Source organism: Hemiscyllium ocellatum, chromosome 28, assembly GCF_020745735.1.
Source record: "Hemiscyllium ocellatum isolate sHemOce1 chromosome 28, sHemOce1.pat.X.cur, whole genome shotgun sequence".
NCBI lineage: Eukaryota > Metazoa > Chordata > Chondrichthyes > Orectolobiformes > Hemiscylliidae > Hemiscyllium > Hemiscyllium ocellatum.
In genome coordinates this window covers 2,278,379-2,298,483 of record NC_083428.1, presented here as the reverse complement: position 1 = coordinate 2,298,483, position 20,105 = coordinate 2,278,379, and the positions used below count along the sequence as shown (strand labels likewise).

At 41.6% G+C, this 20,105-nt stretch overlaps 1 protein-coding gene across 1 annotated transcript in view; it reads right to left on the bottom strand.

The window, feature by feature from the left end:
* Positions 1-20,105, bottom strand: part of ell (elongation factor RNA polymerase II) — a 146,146-nt gene that overhangs the window by 90,070 nt on the left and 35,971 nt on the right. Inside the window, exon 2 of the mRNA XM_060846236.1 lies at positions 16,271-16,318. Within this exon, the coding sequence (XP_060702219.1) occupies positions 16,271-16,318 (48 nt within the window). The remainder of the gene's footprint in view (positions 1-16,270; positions 16,319-20,105) is intronic.

Here is a 20,105-nt window from a genome sequence, read left to right as displayed (position 1 = left end):
GGTAATGGGATCAGACTGCAGAGAAAGAAAGGAGAAAGGGAGAGAAGGAAAGGTCAGAGGCTTGGAATACTGCAGCGAGTAACTGACCTGGCTCCCCAAGCCTGTCCATCACTTACAAGGCACAAGTTAGGAGTGTGAATGGAATACTCCTCACTTGCCTGGATGTGTGCAGCTTCAACAACACTCAAGAAACTTGACACCATCCAGGACAGAGCAGCCTGCTTGATTGGCACTACATCCACAAACATCTACTCTCTTCACCAGTAAGGGCAGCACGGTGGCTCAGTGTTTTGCACTACAGCCTCGAATCGGCAGGGACCCAGGTTGGATTCCAGTCTCGGGCGATTGTCTGTTTGGAGTTCGCACATTCTCTCCGTGTTGGCGTGGGTTTACTCCCACAAAGATGTGCAGGTCAGGTGGATTGGCTATGCTAACTTGCCCATTGTGTTACGTGCATTAGTCAGAGGGAAAAGAGAAAGCAGGAAATTACAGGCCAGTGAGCTTAGCACATCACTGGTGAAGTTAGAAGCTACTATTAAAGACATTAAAACCAGCCCCTTTGCAGGCCCCCAGGAGGTCCAGGTTCAAGTCCCACCTGCTCGGAATAGGTTGATTAGAAAACTAAAAAAGTAAAAAGGGCTCTTGTGGTGGTATCCTTACTTCTGAGCCAGGAGGTCGGAGTCCACATCCCACCTATTCCACAAGTGTGTGGTAACATCTCTGATCAAGCTGATTTGAAAATATCACAGCAGGGGATTGGAGATGGGAGTTTTAAATCAAAACTGGATGTCGATTTTCATGCTTGGCATCATTAACACCTATTTTGTTACCTAGATCTCTCCTTTTCTACCATGAGCACTCTGTTTGTTTTGGTCTTGGCCAAGTCGATGAACTGTGGAGCTGGAAAAAGCACACCAGGTCAAGTTGCATCAGAGGAGCCGGGAGTCAAAGTTTCAGGTTGGAACCTTTCATCAGGCTCCATGATCAATATTCCATCTAAGCTGTGCAACCACATAAACGCTCAGATCATCTGCGCACATTGACCAGCGTGTGGAAGCAAACATATTGGCTGCCATGGAAAAACTGAAGGGAATGTAGTCTGTTCAGTTTGCTTCTTATCCTTCTTTGTCAACAGCACAAAATGCACCATTTTCCAGCCTTCAGTTCTAAAACGTTAACTCTGTTTTTCTCTCCATAGATGCTGCCAGCCATGCTGAATTTCTTCAGCATTTGCTTTGCATTTCAACTCTGATGCATGTTGCTTTTGTTCCTCATCCAGGGAATCACTCTTGCTAATAAGTTCACATTCTTTGGTAAAATATAGCACCCAGAACAGGACATAATACTACAGGCGAGGCTAAATCAACGATCTAAGACAAAGTTAATATTGTTTCCTTGCTTTTACACTCCATGCTCCTATTAAAAATTTAGGTTACTACATACTTTATTCAGCATGCTCTCAACCTGTCCTACCACCTTCAATAATTTGTGCACATATGCACCTAAGTCCCCCTGCTCTTGCATCCCTTTAAAAAACTATCCTTGATATTGTCTGTGTTCTTTTTACCAAAATGAATCACTTTGCACTTCTCTGTATCGAATTTCATCTGCCTCCTCATTCTGTGCTCTTTTAAAGTTCAATACTATGCTCCTCACAGTTCACAATCCTTCCAAGGTTTACATACTTGGCAAAATATTAAAATTTTGCCACGAACTCCCAAGGTTCAGATTGCAGCATAATACTTACTCACATGCCTATGTGTTATATATCAGAAAAGGCAGGGATCCTAACTAGAAAGACAGTTTAATGATCTGTCTGCAAGGTTTGCTGAGATAAACGTTCCAGATTGTCATGAGCTGCTCTTTCTCAACTTTCCTTCTCCAGGTACTTTAACTTGCTTGCAGAAGCCACAGGTGACCGATTTATAACATCGATGTCCTTGACTTACACAACTGATGAGGAGAAATAAACCAGCTTTCTTCAGGCTCTTTTTTATTGCAGAAATTAACAGCTCTTTCATTTCTGGAGAGCCGATGGTTTCTGCCCAAATATTCATTTCAAAAAGCTGTTCAGCCACTGGCGAGCCAATCACATAGCTGCTGGCAGGTCAAAGGCCTTTTGTCATCGACAAAAACAGAGCACAAGTTGACCAGGTGACTTTACAGAAATACACTAGCATGGCTGCAAGTTCGGGTGAAAGGACTTTAGTGTAATGATTTACAACTAGAATCAAATTACTAAAAGGACCGATCAGAACAGGAGGACATTCACTGCAGATGACAAAATGCTCACCCTGCACTGTTAAATTCAAATAAAGTGATGGCCAGACCTTTCACAATATGGTGTGTGATCACAATCAAATGAAAACAAATTAAATCATTAATTACCAGTGGTTCAATTCAAAAGTTGCTGAGCAGTTAGAATACTTCAAAATAATAATAAGCTCACTCTACACAGTACCACGGAGAGCCAATTCTCTGACAGTGATTGTCAGATGTCAACAAAGCATTGACCAGAAGAGTTGCTGAGCAGAGATTTTGCATTTCCATTACAGGAAGCATCATCTATATTCAGTATGTTAAAAAAAAACTGACATCTGCTTACATTATCCTTCAATTATTTCACACTATATAGTGTCAATTTTGAAAATGGAAATCTAAATGTTTCATGATCCACCCAGACTGACACTATAGAGTTATTACTGATAGACCAAGGTGAGCAGGGGATGGCAAATTTGGCATTTTTCATTGTAAATGCAAAACGAACATTGGAAGGCACGCAACTACAAAAGGAACTGAACATAAGACATTTGAAATTAAATTGTTTCCGTAAACACTGCGGTGGCTTCTTGCAACAGACTTACTTGCCAATGATTCCAGAATCTGCTATGCTTCAATAAGACTACCTCTCATTTTTACAGTCCTCAGAGAATTCAGGCCCAAATTACTCAGTGTCTCACCACAGGAGACGATCCTCTCTGTAACTAACCAGCTGAATCCTCACTATATTCCTTCAAGGGAAGTATACCTTTTACCTAAAAAAGGAGTGTAAAACCGCACATAACCCTCCAGACATGATCGCACCAAAGCCCTATGTAATAGTCCTAAGACTGGCCCTTGTACTCAAAACATTAAGACGAAATGTTGGTTTTCCCAACTGCTGCACCTGCATGTGATTAATGTTCCCAACAAAGCTCAAGCCCTGAAACAGTAAATGTTTGTGCTTTTTAAATATATTAAAAACACAAGAAATTCTGCTTTCCTTCACTTTACCAAAGTGAATACTTTCTCATTTGTCCACATTGTATTCTATCTGCCAGTTGTTTCCTGCCCAGTCAATCTGTCCAGACCTCTTTGCAGTATCTTCTATTACTTTCTAGCTTTATACAATTAGCAAGCAAAACTTGACCTATTCTCGGGAAATAAGGCAGGGCAGGTGACTGAGGTGCCAGTGCGGGAGGACTTCGGGGCCAGCGACCATAATTCTATTAGTTTTAAAATAGTGACGAAAATAGATAGGTCGGATCTAAAAGTTGAATTTCTAAATTGGAAGGAGGCTAATTGAGATGGTATTGGTATCTCTCAAAAGCTGATTGAGGGTAGCTGTTTGCAGATAAAGGAACAGCTGATAAATGAGACGGCTGAAAAATGGAAAGCCTTCAGAAATGAGATTACGAGAGTCCAGAGACACAATATTTCTGTTAGGGTGGGAAAAAAAAGACTGGTAAGTGTAGGGAATGCTGGATGACTAAAGAAATTGTGGTTTTGGTTAAGAAAAAGAAGGAAGCATATGTCAGGAATAGACAGGAGAGATCGAGTAAATCCTTAGAAGAGTATAAAGGCAGTAGGAGTATACCTAGTGGGAAATCAGGAGGGCAAAAAGGGGACATGAGATAGCTTTGATAAATAGGGTTAAGGAGAATCCAAAGGGATTTTATAATTACATTAAGGTCAAAGAGTAACGAGGGAGACAATAGGGCCCCCTCAAAGATCAGCAAGGCAGCCTGTGGAGCTGCAGGAAATAGGGGAGATACCTTGTCACACAGAGGGTCTTGCGTATATGGAATGAGTTGCCAGAGGAAGTAGTGGAGGCTGGTACAATTGCAACTTTTAAAAGGCATCTGGGTGGGTATATGAATAGGATGTGCTCAGAGGGATATGGGCCAGTGCTGGCAAATGGGACTAGGTTAGGTTAAAATATCTGGCCAGCATGGACGAATTGGACCTAATCATTTTTTTCCGTGCTATATGTATCTATAACTCTTTATGGATACGTTGCTCCCATTCTCTTCCTCCAAAATAAAACCTAAAGAGCCAAGATCCAAAACTGACCCTTCCAGCACTCCACGACATGCTAAATTGGAAAGGTCTCAGTTTTCTACACCCTCCTTTCGAATCATTAATCAACCTTCAATTGTAAAATATTCTCTTATTTATTGTGGCACCTATACAATTCTATTTAGGAATTTATGTTTATTCCATCTAATAGCTCACCTTTATGCTTCCAGATTGATCATTAAAATTTTTTCTTACATTTTCAAATACAATTTCTCTGTAAAACAAGACCGATTTTGATCACTTTGCGATTTTCTAAGTGCATTGTTAAGATCATACGTCTGCAGTGCACCATTCTCTCTCCCCACTCCTTTCTCCAATAGCATATTTACAGAATCCCTACAGTACATAGAGACCATTCGACCCATCAAGCCTACACCAACCCACAATGCCACCATGCTGCCCATGTTGTAACATCTAATTCATCAGGCCAATTCAAGAATCAAGTAAATTTTGGAAAACCAATGCCACATCTGCAGCTCCCTGCTCTTGAACCCTAGGGAGGTAGGCCAGCAGGTCTGGGGATTTGCTTACTTCTTATTTAAGATTTCTATTTCTGTTGATGTTCATTCTTTCTAGTCACTTAGTTCCTATCCATTTCTAAACCAATGAAAGTTTCATTTAATTGCAAAAAGGCAGGTATTTCTTATTCAAGAATTTGACTATTTAAAAAGATAAACGCTGAAGAAATGTTATCAGATTGAAAACATCAACTGTTTGCCTCTTCACAAATGCTACCAGAAGTTGCTCCAGTACTGTGTTTTAATCTTGAGAGAATTCTGGATTAATGATCGGCTGTTGATAATCATGGCACATTATTCTCGTCTTTATCAAACTTCAGCACAAATGGGGTGAATTCCATAACCAGAATGTTACTGGGAGCAGATTTCATTGGCAGCAGATGGAGTGCATACTTCAAAACTCCGAATAATTTTGGTTAGCTAATAATTTTGGCTCTTGCAGATTGCATCAAATGACTTCTACATTCAAAATCCTGCTTTGTACCAACATCCTTCTGGTATCAAAGCATTCAAAATAAATTTTAAAATCTTCTTTTCTTCTTGTGCACCACTTTTTAAAAAAATAAACCTAGTTTGCTCATACTACAGGCCAGATGGGCACTTGGCTCCCAAATGCTGCTTTCCTGGGAACTCTGACGCAGAAGCAGTGTGTTTCAGGAGATAGGTGAAGGGCGGAGAAGTCAAATTTGACAACTTATTTAAGGATAGCTAAACTACAGAGAGACAGGCTGAGAATATAACCTACAAAGCCAAAACTTGCACAACACAAGCAATTAAACAGGGCCATCTGGGGCTTATCAGCCAGGTCATGAATACTAAACAAAGGACAGAAACTGCAGTACTGAAAATCTCAGTAGTCAAGTTCGAATTAAAGCAGTGAATAATAACATACTTAAAATGCTTTGTTTTTATTCAGATACACACTCAAACATAGAAAAAGTCCTCTCTCAAAAATGACAGGTCAGATACTAAAACAAATTAAGCTTTACTACCAATCTTTTTTCCACTTTCATTAGCCAGCATCAAACAGTCAAACACTGAGAAAACCAACAAAAAAGATTGGTGTTTCAATGATCTCTCCCTCTCTTCCATCTCCAAATCTTCTAACATTACATCACAAAATGTCAGAAACCTTACTCAATCCAATTGTAACAGAGCTCATGTTAGCCCTTTTCCAGCCACTGGAAAATCTCAGGTAGTTGAATGCTGATTGCCAGCAGAATGCAAAGCATCACACATCCAGCTCTTTTGATACCTCAGTAAGTTTATCCAATGACAACTTGAACTGCAGAAGTCTGAACACAGGGTCAAACATGTGGTCTCAGCTCAGTTAAATGCCATCAACCAAATTGAGGATTCCACACCTGACCTTAGCGTCAATGGGCTAACATGTGAGAAAATAAGAGGGAGACCTTTGGCTCTGTTCTCCAGTAACACGTACTGGAGAGAACCACCACTTGTGGACTTTAGGCAAGTTCAGACTTAGTTTGATGTGTAGATAATTCACCCTGGTTCAGATGGAGTGCAAACACCAATGAAATGTGAGACCAGTTAATATTTTATTTATGGAATACAGCCATCACTGAAAAGACCAGGCCTTCATTGCCCATCCTGAATTGCTGTTGAGGTGGTGGGCTATCAAATGTCCTGTACAGCTGCAACATGACCTCCCAACTCCTGTACTCAATACTCTGACCAATAACGCTGCCTTCACTATCCCATCTACTTGTGACTCCACTTTCAGGGAGCTATGAACCTGCACTCCAAGGTCTCTTTGTTCAGCAACACTCCGTAGGACATTACCATTAAGTGTATAAGTCCTGCTAAGATTTGCTTTCCCAAAATGCAGCACCTCGCATTTATCTGAATTAAACTTCATCTGCGACTTCTTAGCCCATTGGCCCATCTCATCAAGATCCTGTTGTAATCAGAGACAACCCTTTTCGCTGTCCACTACACCTCCAATTTTGGCATCATCTGCAAACTTACTAACTACACCTCTTCGGCTCACATCCAAATCAGTTATATAAATAATGAAAAGTAGAGGACCCAGCACCGATCCTTGGGGCACTCCACTGGTCAAAGGCATCCAGTCTGAAAAACAACCCTCCACCACCACCCTGTCTTCTACCTTTGAGCCAGTTCTGTATCCAAATGGATAGTTCTCCCTGTATTCTATGAGATCTAACCTTGCCAACCAGTCTCCCATGGCGAGACTTATCAACTGCCTTACTGAAGTCCATATAGATCATGTCCACCGCTCTGCCCTCATTAATCCTCTTGGTTACTTCTTCAAACAGGTCAATCAAATTTGTGAGACATTATTTCCCACACACAAAGCCATGTTGACTATCCTTAATCAGACCTTTCCTTTCCAAATATATGTATATCCTGTCCCTTAGGATTCCCTCCAACTACTTGCCCACCACTGACGTCAGGCTCACTGGTCAATAGTTCCCTGGTTGTCCTTACCGCCCTTCTTAAACAGTGGCACCACGTTAGCCAACCTCCAGTCTTCCGGCACATCACCTGTGACTATCGTTGATACAAATATCTCCGTAAGAGACCTAGCAATTACTTCACTAGCTTCCCACAGAGTTCAAGGTTACACCTGATCAGGCCCTGGGGATTTATCCACCTTTAAGCCTTTCAAGACATCCAGCACTTCCTCCTCTGTAATATGGGTATTTTTCAAGATGTCACCATCTATTCCCCTACATTCTATATCTTCCATGATCTTTTCCACAGTAAACACTGATGCAGAATACTCGTTTAGTTACTCCCCCATCTCCTGCGGCTTCACACAAAGGCCTCCTTGCTGATCTTTGAGGGGCCCTTTCTCTCCCTAGTTACCCTTTTGTCCTTAATCTATTTGTAAAAACCATTTGGATTCTCTTTAATTCTATTTGCCAAAGCTATGTCCCCTTTTTGCCTTCCTGATTTCTCTCAAGTATATTCCTACTGCCTTTATTCTCTAAGGATTCACTCGATCTCTCCTGTCTATACCCGACATATGCTTCCTTCTTTTTCTTAACCAAACCCTCAATTTCTTTAGTCATCCAGCATTCCCTATACCTACCAGCCTTCCCTTTCACCCTAACAGAAATATTGTCTCTGGACTCTCGTTATCTTATTTCTGAAGGCTTCCCATTTTCCAGCTGTCCCTTTACCTGCGAACATCTACCCCCAGTCAGCCCCATCTCTTATTACCCACTTACAATTTACATGCTGATGCAAGATTCTTAGCTTCCCTTTGGTTAACTGACATTTGACTTCCATTTTCTCCCTTTGCTAATCTTATTTTCATCATCGGTTTCCTCCTCAACCCATCATTTGATAGATAAAAATACAGAAATGGCTTGAAAATCTCAGCAGGTCTGGCAGAGGCTGTGGAGAGAAAGCAGAGTTAACGTTTTGGATCAGGTGATCCTCCTTCAGAGCTCAAAACATTAATTCTGCTTTCTCTCCACAGATGCTGCCACACCTGAGGTTTTCCAGAAATGTTTGGTTTCATTTCTGATTTTCAGCATCTGCAGTTCTTTGTTTTTTTCCCCATTATATTTGATTTGATTGTCAGTTGGAGAATTCACCTGACATGCATCATGTATAATGTAACAGCACCAAAAATTATGTATGTTCTCAAAGTTTTTTCTGGCACATTGTTTGAAATTTGGTATTCTGGCAATCAGAGCAATTTATACAACAGGAAAAAAAGCTAACTATTTGGCAAGAGGGCTCTGATTGCTTTCTGCATTCAATGCCTCAGCCAATGGGAATCCCCAGCCTCCCCAAATTCCCAAAAGCACAAGCCTTAAGCACATTACTTTTTGCAAAGACCAGGTCCAAATGAATGTATGTGCTGCTAGCCAGCATAAATGGGCCATGTTATGAGCTTGATTAATTGTCATAAATTATTTGTTAGTGTAGTCATTAGTGCACTCAGGATTGTTCAGCAAATGCAGTCCTATTGCAGAATTACATAACATTTGGCATGTTTGGGTCTTATAGGCACAGGTTGGTCAAGTATAGCTTTTACTCTGAAACCAAAGATAACTAAAGTATAATCCTTGGCATGTAAGGTCTACATACCTGCCACTACACTGGCAGTGAAATCAATTAACAACACTTGATGAGTGCATAGACTCAATTTTGTGATTGGGCAGCACTTGCTGAACAATCTTTCTCCTTATGCTATAGTTGTATCAACATAGACTAAAATCCGTGCTGCATTTTCATCGATGATAATGACCAAAAAAAAAACCTTAGGAACATGTTTCTCAGCAATATTAAAGTTCTGTATAACAAAGCGATTGTATGCTTTGTTTCATATCATCGCAACAAAAGCTTGAATCCAAGTAATTCTGGTTTTGGTCCTTGTTGTAATTGTTGATACACATCAAGCCTGAACATGAAACATCTTGAGCAAGATGTTCCATTAGTTCTCCTGATAGTCTTTGGCTCCACTTGAATCTCCTGTGATCTTACAGAAATTAGATTTCTTCCAATTTAGATGTTCTGTTTTGGATTCTTTCTTCTTCATTACTAGCCAAAACCTCATAATAAAGTCTTTTTTAAACCACCTTCTGACACTGGATCTGAAAAGTTGGGCAAAGGAAACTAAACTAATTCTCAGCTTTCAAATTTACTGGGTTATTTACTGACACAAAACAGAGTCACTCCAGAAAAGCCAAAGGCAATCTTAAGTCTCATTCAGCTTGATGAAAACATCGCCAATTGCATCACCCAATAAAGTTTTCACAAAGATCCTAAAGCAAGTTTTTCTGTAACTTTTTCACCCTTTCAGCATCTTAACAATTACAAGCAAAGAACCCACTAAGCAGGAAAAAAAAGCTATAATGCAGATCACCAGCACTGTTCAAGAATACAGGCAGATATCAATAATAATAGCACATCAACACCATCATGCTTGAGGGTACACAAAGTCTTGATGGCATGCAAGAATCAGGAATAATTGCTTTTGACATTAAGACAGCTTTTGGATAAACAGAGCACCAAAGACCCCTCAAACATCCGGGACCAATGGAAGTCTTAGGAAAATGCTGCAGTGGTGGGATAACAGTCACCACAAAGAAAGATGGCAACAGTTGATTGAGGCCAAAGAGCAACAACAGCTTCTGAAGGAAGCACATTTCACACAAGAGTTTTGACCTTTTAACCTCTTTTCACCAGAAGGGCAGAAGTTTGCTATGATACCACAATGTTCAGATGTATTTAAAGACTTTGAGAGTTTATACTAGGTTTCAACAGGAATTCAGATAATCCAAATAAGTAAAAACAACATGCATGCCATGTCGTTGTCAGGTAAATACAGTGTCAAAAAGTCACCTTACTTCAGAGCTGATTAATTTCCAGTAAACAACTCACCTCCTGAACCTACAAAGTCTCTCCACAAGTTAAATCAGAAGTCTGTTGGAACACTAAACAAAAATCAAAAGAACTGTGGATACTGGAAATATCAAAGAAAAACAGAAATTCTGAGGGACAGGACTTACACATATTTGGAAAGGCAAGGACTGATTAGGGATAGTCAACATGGCCTTGTGTGTGGGAAATCGTGTCTCTCTAATCTGATTGAATTTTGTTTTGAACAAGTGACAAAGAAGATTGAGGAAGTCAGAGTGGTAGACATTGTCCGTATGGACTTCAGCAAGGTTCTATATGGTTGACTGGTTAGCAAGGTTAGATCATGTGGAATCCAGGGAGAGCTAGCCAGTTGAATACAAAATTGGCTTGAAGACAGAGGGTGGTGGTACAGGGTTGTTTTTTGGACTGGAAGCCTGTGACCAGTAGTATGCTACAAGGATTGGTGCTGGGTCCACTGCTGTTCATCATTTATACAAATGATGGTTAGTAAGTTTGCGGATGACACAAAATTGGAGGGGTAATGAAGAGTGAAGGAGGTTATCTCAGAACACAACAGAACCTTCATCAAATGGGCCAATGGACTAAACAGTGGCAGATGGAATTTGACAGGAATGGAGGGTTTGAGCTTCATGGAGAGGCTGAATAGGTTGGGGCTTTTTCCCCCTGTAGCGGCTGGAGCTGATGGGTAACCACATAGAGGTTTATTCAAACATGAGGGGCATGGACAGCATAAATAGCTAAGGTCTCTTTTCCAGTGTAGGGGAGTCCAAAACTAAAGGGCAAAGGTTTAAGGTGAGAGGGGCAAGGTTTAAAAGGGATCCGAAGAGCAAATTGTTTACACAGAGGGTGGGGCGTGTATGGAATGAGTTGCCAGAGGTGATGCTGCAGGCTGGTACACTTACAACACTTGAAAGATATCTGGATGGGGACATGAATAGGAAGGGATTTGAGGGATATGGACCAAATGCTGGCAAATGAAACTACACCATTTTAGGATATCTGGCAATGTGGAAGAGTTGGACCAAAAGCATCTGTTTCTGTGCTGTATAACTCCATGACCCTACAAATTGCTGGGAAATCTCAGCAGGTCTGGCAGCATTTGTAGAGAGAAATCATAGTTAATGTTTCAGGTCCAGTGACCCTTTTTCAGAACTGATGGCAGTTAAGAAAAGGATGCTTTTTATTGCAGGGGAGAGGTATTGATAGGTAAAAATGCAGCCCAAAGACAGAGAAAACAGTGCAACCACAAAAGAAATAGATAAAGAGCAGCCAAGGAGAATGAATAGCTGCTAATGGGGTCTATTAATAGCGGACAAGCTGTATGTGGTAGCAACCCATGTGATGACATGGCCTGATGTATGGGAGTGGGAAAAAATGAGGTCTGCAGATGCTGGAGATCCTAATGAAGGGCTTATGCTCGAAACGTCGAATTCTCTATTCCTGAGATGCTGCCTAACCTGCTGTGCTTTTTTGCAGTATGGGAGTGGGGCTAAGCATAGAGAAAGATGCCTAAGCCTCAAAATTGTTGAACCTGATACAGTGGCTAGCACTGCTGCCTCACAGCACCAGGGTTGCAGGCTCGTTTCCAGCCTCGGCAACTGTCTGTGTGGAGTTTGCACATTCTCCCCATGTCTGCATGGGTTTCCTCCAGGTGTTCCAGTTTCCTCCCACAGTCCAAAGATGTGCAGGTCAGGTGAATTGGCCATGCTAAATTGCCCGTAGTGTTAGGTGCATTAGTCAGAGTGAAATGGGTCTGGGTGGGTTACTCTTCGGAGGGTCGGTGTGGACTGGTTGGGCCGAAGGGCCTGTTTCCATTCTGTAGGGAATCTAAGTCATGAAGGCTGCAGAGTTACCAAGATGAAACTAAGTGCTCTTCTTCCAACTTGCGCTGAGTTTCGCTACAGCACTAAAGCAGGTCCGAGACAGAGATGTTGGCCAGAGAACACTGTGTTCAAGTGGCAGGCAAGTGGAAGTTCAGTCTTTTTTGCAGACAGAATGTACGTGTTCTGTAAAGCAGTCTCTGCTTCATTTTCCCAAAGTAGAGGAGACCATATTGTGAGCATGGAATACAGTAGACTAGATTGAGTGAAGTACAGTGTTTCATCTTGAAGTTGTGTTTTGGGTCTTGGACAGTGAGGGGTGAGGAAGTAAATGGGCAGGTGTTGCACCTTCTGCATTTGCAAAGGAAGGTGCCATGGGAATACGAAGAGAATGAAGGATGAGTGAACCAAGGTACTTGAGAGGGAGCAGTCCCTGCAAAAGGTTGACAAGGGAGGGGAGGGAACTATTTGTCTGATGGTGGCATCCTGTTGGAGATGATGGCAATGGCAGCTGATAATCCTCTGGATGTGAGTTACTAGGGAATTATAGGTGAAAACAAGGGGGGCTGCTTTGCAGAACACCTACATTCTGTCTGCAAATAAGACCCTGAGCTTCCAGTTGCTTGCCATTTCAACACGTTTAGATTAGATTAGATTCCCTACAATGTGGAAACAGGCCCTTTGGCCCAACCAGTCCACACCGGCCCTCCGAAAAGCAACTCATCCAGACCTGTTTCCCCTCTGACTAATGTAGCTAACACTATGGGCAATTTAGCATGGCCAATTCATCTGCCCTGCACACCTTTGGATTGTGGGAGGAAACTGGAGCATCTGGGGGAAGCCCACGCAGACACGGGCATTCCTGATGAAGGGCTTTTGCCCGAAATGTCGATTTTCTGCTCCTCAGATGCTGCCTGAACTACTGTGTTTTTCCAGCATCACTCTGATCCAGAATCTGGTTTCCAGCACCTGCAGTCATTGTTTTTACCTATGGGGAGAATGTTTGTGTGGAGTTTGCACAGTCACCCAAGGCTGAATTTGAACCTGGGACCCTGGTGCTGTAAGGCAGCAGTGCTAACCACAGAGCCACACGTGTTTAGATTAGATTAGATTAGACTTACAGTGTGGAAACAGGCCCTTCGGCCCAACAAGTCCACACCGACCCGCCGAAGCGAAACCCACCCATACCCCTACATTACCCCTTACCTAACACTACGGGCAATTTTAGCATGGCCAATTCACCTGACCCGCACATCTTTGGACTGTGGGAGGAAACCGGAGCACCCGGAGGAAACCCACGCAGACACGGGGAGAACGTGCAAACTCCACACAGTCAGTCGCCTGAGTCGGGAATTGAACCCGGGTCTTCAGGCGCTGTGAGGCAGCAGTGCTAACCACTGTGCCACCGTGCCGCCCACCGTGTTCTCTGGTCAAATCCTCTGAACAAATAAAGAAACACTAGCCTGGATTGCTGCAGGTGTAAGAACATTCAAGAAGCTGACTACCATCACCATCCAAATTATTGCTTAAGAGTTAGTCACTAGACTGAATATCCACTCTTCGAGTGTTTTAGTGTAGCAGCAATATGTACAATCAAAAATACACAATTCTTTCCCTTCAATCTACACTCAAGGTAGCAAAGAGCAGTCATAGGTTTGGGAATGGAGTTGGAATTCCATCTTTACCAAGATGTCACACAAATCAGAAACTATCCTGACTTGGATATGTATAACATCCCCTCAACAGAAATATTCTGGACATCCAATGTAACACCATTGTGGCAGCACCATCACTACAAGTGCTGCAGGGGTCAGAGCACAAGCTCACCACCAACCTTTCACAGCAATTTTATTTATTTAGCACCATTACCCCATGTACTCTCAGGATCCCTTCAATGCAGAATGCGTTACTTTAGCTCAGGAGGTAAAACTCACCCCAGACTCCAAAAATTGAGAGAATGCTGATTAGAACCATGCTTTTAATGAGTTATTAAATAAAGTTCACATCAGCATATTCTAACATCTTAGGTAGACATGGTTGGTATCATGCCATCAGTTGTGAGGAGTAAAAAATCCTTGAGTGTGGCCACATTCTTCCTCTGAACAATGATATCAAAAAGAACTGCTTACTCTTTTGCATTGTATTTGACACTTGTCTGCATAACAGTTCAGGGCAATTAACTGTGTGAAGCACTTGTGATTTTTTTTTAAATGTGATACAGCTCTATATAGATGCATTTTCTAAAATAGCCTGCTGCTTACGTTTACATACCTATAAAACTAGCCATTACAGTTTAGAATTAAATGACACCTCTGATCGAATTTCATACCTTTTAAGCCTAGATCTGTTGAAGTAATTCTGCTGTGCTGATTGTTGACCAAATGGTCACCTTTCCTGAAGGCACTGATCAGTCATTCTCTAGCAATTTACCAAAATGACCATTTGTGAACTATAGTTGTGAGTGATGCAGGATATTCAACCTCAAACACCACAAAAGGAAAATCCTATTCTGGCTTCAGGAAGCATGCAATATTTAGTAGACATTACTGGATGTCAATCAGGAGTTGTAACCCAATTAGGAATTCAACTCATCAAATGCCAGGAGGCTCTGACCTGTGTGGTTTAACACTGCGCAAACTGAAGTCCAATAAGTTACACAATAGGAGTGCCTGTCACTTTAACAACTGAAAGAGCAATGGCAGGCTGTGACTGACATTGACAGTGAATTGTATTTGCATGATTAAAACAGTAGAATTTACAGAACCATTAGTAAAATGGGTTAACCTTGCTGATTCATACATCAAAACTGAGAGCTGCATACTTATGTAGACAAATGGCACTTGTTTCAGTCTATAAATAGCTTTGTGTTCAAGTTTCATATTTCTATAAAAGTGTGAGATAGGATTTTAATAAAAGAACAGAAACCCTGGCCAGTCCATCTGCTTCAATCAGTGTCAGTCCATTGGCGTCTACAGATTACGCATGTATCGCCATGGTGCTGTGGCAATCAATCTCAGAGTCATTCCATCACTTCACAACTGCAGCACATTCCAAAATCACCTTTCCTAATTCTAAGTCACCGATTTCAGAACTCACTTTTACAATTGAGGGAGGCAAGCAATAGCTGGAGATGAGAAACAATGTCAACACATCAAATTTGGCACATGAATGGTGAGGGTAGGAAAACGTAGGGGATAAAGTCAAGGACTGATAGTTGACAAATAAATTACAGGAAAAACACATCCTCAAAACCAGTTTCCTCCCACAGTCCAAAAATGTGCAGGTTAGGTGAATTGGCTATGCTAAATTGCCTGTAGTGTTAGGTGCAGGGATAAAGACTTAACAGAGTGCTCATGGCAGCAACCTGATGACCCCTGGTGAGTGTGCATATTTCAACATCAGCTAATCATTTTTTCAATGACGTTGGTTAAGAGATAAATATTGGCTCCGGATTGCAGGAAAACTCTACTCCCCCTTCTTTAAATATTGCACATGACCTTGCATGTTAATCACAGACCAAAGCCACTTTGACCCTCCAACACCTCAACAGAAAGACAGCATCTTTGATAGTGCTGCACTCCACCAGTACTGCACTATATCCTGTAGAATATTAGAATGCTAGTTTTTATTAACTGTTTTCTTGAAAGAATAATACTACATTGACAGGCTTAGCTTGGAGGGAAGGCAGACTAAGGGAATAATCGGATCAGCCATCATCTTACTGGATGGCAGACTCAAGGAGCTGAGTGGTCTACTCCTAATTCATATTTTCAGATTAATCTCAAAGCAGTTACAGCACACTGTGTTTACAATGATTAAAAGATTCAATATTTTAGATAGAGAGAAACTATTTCCTCTAAAATGAGACCAGACCAAGAAGCATAGCCAAAACAAAATCAGCCAGGTCACTCAGGATTGACATCAGGGAACACTTCTTCATTTAAATAATATGGAAATCTAGAGACACTCCCCCAAAAGGATGTATAGATTCAATTAGAAGTTTAAAAACAGTTTTTTTTAGGTAAAAATATTTATTAAGGGTTACGATCTAAAGTAAATAGATGGTGTAAGCGGTAATTAAGTAAATGGCAGAAAGACTAGAGGGGCTGAATGGTTTGTGAAGCCATTTCCAGGAACAAAGAAAGGGTCAACTGCACAAGTAAATACTTCAAAGGTTCAAACAAAAACACAGAAATTCCAAAGACTTACCCCTTGATTTCCTTCAAAACGAATCCCAGGCTGGCAAGACAGATTGCTCTAAAAGAGAATAGAAGTACAGTTAGGCATGTCAGTACTGGATACATAGCCAGTTACATTATATAGCAGCCATCAACCTCTGAAAAAGGTGTTGCTACAGTGTATGGCAAAACTTAGTACCCAGAATACCAGCAATTTCTAGATGGTGCCATAGCTGGCAGGGATTCAAATGCTATATTAAGAATGGAGAGGCATATGGGAAGTCAGTAGAACATTCAAAGAATGGTGCATTGGACTGAGAGTTATGTACCAACTGCCCCACTCACTTGCTTTATCCTTACTGCTGCATATTTTTCCTTTTCAAGAATTGATCCACTATGAGCTAAAAATGACTTTTTGGAGTGCTGGTAACAGCTTAAAAGGAAAGATAGACCGAACAAGCTTTTGTAGGGTCATAGAGATGTCCAGCACAGAAACAAACCCTTGGGTCCAACTCGTCCATGCTGACCAGATATCCTAACCTAATCTAGTCCCATTTGCCAGCACTTGGCCCATATCCCTCTAACCCCTTCCTATTCATATACCCATCCAGATGCCTTTTAAAATGTTGTAATTGTACCAGCCTCCACCACTTCTTCTGGCAGCTCATTCCATTGTCCCAAAGCACCAGCCTCTGCCCCTTGGATCCCTTTTAAATCTTTTTCCTCTCATTGTAAACCTATGCTCCTTAACTCTGGACTCCCCACCCTCGAAAAGACCTCATCTATTTATCCTATCCATAAGCCTCATGATTTTACAAACCGCCATAAGGTTACCCCTCAACCTCCAACGATCCAGGGAGAACAGCCCCAGCCTATAGGTCAAACCTTCCAAACCTGGTAACATCCTCGTACATCTCCTCCGGACCGTTTCAAGTTTCACAACATCCTTCCGATAGGAGGAAGATCAGAATTGCATACAATATTCCAAAAATGACCTAACCAATGTCGTGTACAGCCACAACATGACCTCTCAACTCCTTTACTTGATACTCTGACCAATAAGGAAAATATACCAAATTCCTCCTTCACTATTCTATCTACCTGTGACTTCACTTTGAAGAAACTATGAACCTGCACTCCAAAGTCTCTTCGTTCAGCATTTTTGTTTATTCTAAAGGCCAGATTAGGAGTTAACTGCAGGTTAGCACCCCATTAAAACTATTCTTGAGACCCTTCATCATCCCAATGCTTAAGAAAGCTTGTGCAGCATGGCTCAATGACTCCTGTCTCGTAGCTCTGACCTCCATTATGATGAAGTGTTTTTGAGGGCTAGTCGTGGTTCACATCAACTCCAGCCTGCCTTGATCCCTTGCAATTTGCCTGCCGTCTCAACAGATCCACAGCAAATGCCACCTCCCGTCCTATAGTGATCCTTGGAGCATCTCTGTAACAAGGATATGGACATCAAGCTCCTACTTAACGATACAGTTCCGCCTTCAACACCACAATTCCAACAAACTAATCTTCAAAGCCCCTAACTTAGGTTTCTGCACCGTCTTCTGCAACTGGATCCTCAACTTTCTGACCCACAGACCACAATCAAGAAGAGGCAACAACACCTCCTCAGATCTCTGCAAGGCTGTGTACTCAACCTCTTACTTTACTTCCTACACACCCATGACTGTGCGACCAAATTCTGCCCTCACTCCATCCATAGGTTTGCTGCAGAAACCACTATTGTAGGCTAGATTTCAAACAAAATGAGACAGAACACAGAAGGGACATAGTGTGTTTGGTGGTGTACTATAAAGATAACAATCTCTCAATGTCAAAGAGTTGATTATTGACTCCAGGAAGCAAGGTGGAGGCCACACCCCTATTTACATCAACAGCACAAAGAGGGAGATGGTCAAGAGCATCAATTCCAAGGAAGGATGATCTGTCCTGGTCAACCTATGTTGAAGCTATGGTCAAGAAAGCACAACACCAGCTCTACTTCCTCAGTCAGCTAACGAAATTCAGCATGTCTATAAAGATTCTTACCAATCTTTATAGATGCACCATAGAAAGCATTCTATCCAGATGCATCACAGTTTGGTATGGCAACTGCTCTGCCCAGGACTGTAAGAAATTACAGAGTTGTGATTCCAGCTCAATCATTACACGAGGCGAAAGCGAGGACTGCAGATGCTGGGGATCCAAGACAAGAGTGTGGTGCTGGAAAAGGACAGCAGGTCAGACAGCATCCGAGGAGCAGGAGTGTTGACGTTTCGGGCAAAAGCCCTTCATCAGGAAAGGCTTTTGCCCAAAATGTCGACTCTCCTGCTCCTCAGATGCTGCCTGACCTACTGTGCTTTTCCAGCACCACACTCTTAGTCACAACATAAGCTAATCGTCCACCCACTGACTTCATCTATACTTTTGGTGCCTTGGGAAGGCAGCCAACATATCATACAACCCTCGCACTCTAGTTATAATCTCTTCCAACCACAGTCAGGCAGAAGATCCCAAATCTTAGACATATGTACCAACAAGTTTAAGAATAGCTTCTTCCCTATGGTTATTAGACTTCTGAATGGACCCCTCAAATTTTAAATTTAATGCTGATCTCACTTTTTCTGCAGCCTTAACATTGTACTCTTTGCTCTGTTCAGTTACCCTAATGCACTTTGTATGGTATGATCTCCTTGTAATGCATTCAAAACAAAATGTTTCACTGTACCTAGGTACATATGACAATAATAAATTAAATCAAACATCATCACCGAAGAGTAATAGGTTTAAAGAGATATCACACAAACTGGCTATTAGCAAGGTCAGTACCTGGAAATTAGTTCCAGCAAGTCTGGAAAGGACCATATGCTCAAGTAGATGACCGTAGCTGAATTGTAACCAAGACTTTATGGAAAAGAGAGTTGATCTGTCAGGAAGGCCAGAGCCTGAATTGGGTTTTAGACTGTTTTCTGTGAGGCGTCTGATGTTGATGCTACAGCATGAAGATGTGAAAGCTCCCTGTCTAGTCTTCCATGAGCAACCCGTAGCAGCTCAGAAAAAAGGAAGTTACAAGTCCTACCACCTTTACCTGAGTGAACTGTAAAAGGTGACCCTGATCGACATCTTCAGAAATTCAACGAACAAACCATGTATGGCTGTTGAACAATGAATTACGAAAAAACTTAAGTAATCTGGCCATTTTGTTATTTTATGAATTAACTGCTTGCCTGCCTTTTATGTGAATGGGGCTGAAAACAAAGGTTTTGGGATTAAAGCATAGACTGATTAGATTACTTTGGTCTTTAGTTTTACCCTGAAGTTGATATATTGTTAATAAATTGCTAGGTTGTTTAAGATATAAACCAGTGTCTGGAATTGACTATACATAGAGCTTGGAATTAGTTATTCAACTCTGGTTAGGAACCATTGGGGCCAATTTTGATGGTCTTTGAAGGTTTTAATTTTGCTGTGTTGTAAACACACTGGTAGATATACTGATTTGGTTTGGCTGTCTGCTTTCCTGTTGTAACGCTTCAAATACATGTTTGCTATTTGTTTCAATCACTTCTTGAGGTAACAGTTTGTACATCCTTGTCAACAATCCACAACTAAATTTCATAACTGGTGATCAAATTAAAATCCCTCCCCAACAAGTGAAAAACAAAACTGGAGCCAGGATTGAGAATTGGAACGCGAGAAAGACAAGCCAGAAATAAAGGCCTCTACTAAGCAATTTCAGATCAATTTCAGCAATGAGTTGTGACTTCTGGGTTTTCTGTTTTTAAGCTATGCAGTGAGTATGACATGAACCCACAGGACAGGATCAGAAGTTCATCCTAAAGCATCACTGGAGAAACTGAAATTGGGTGGAG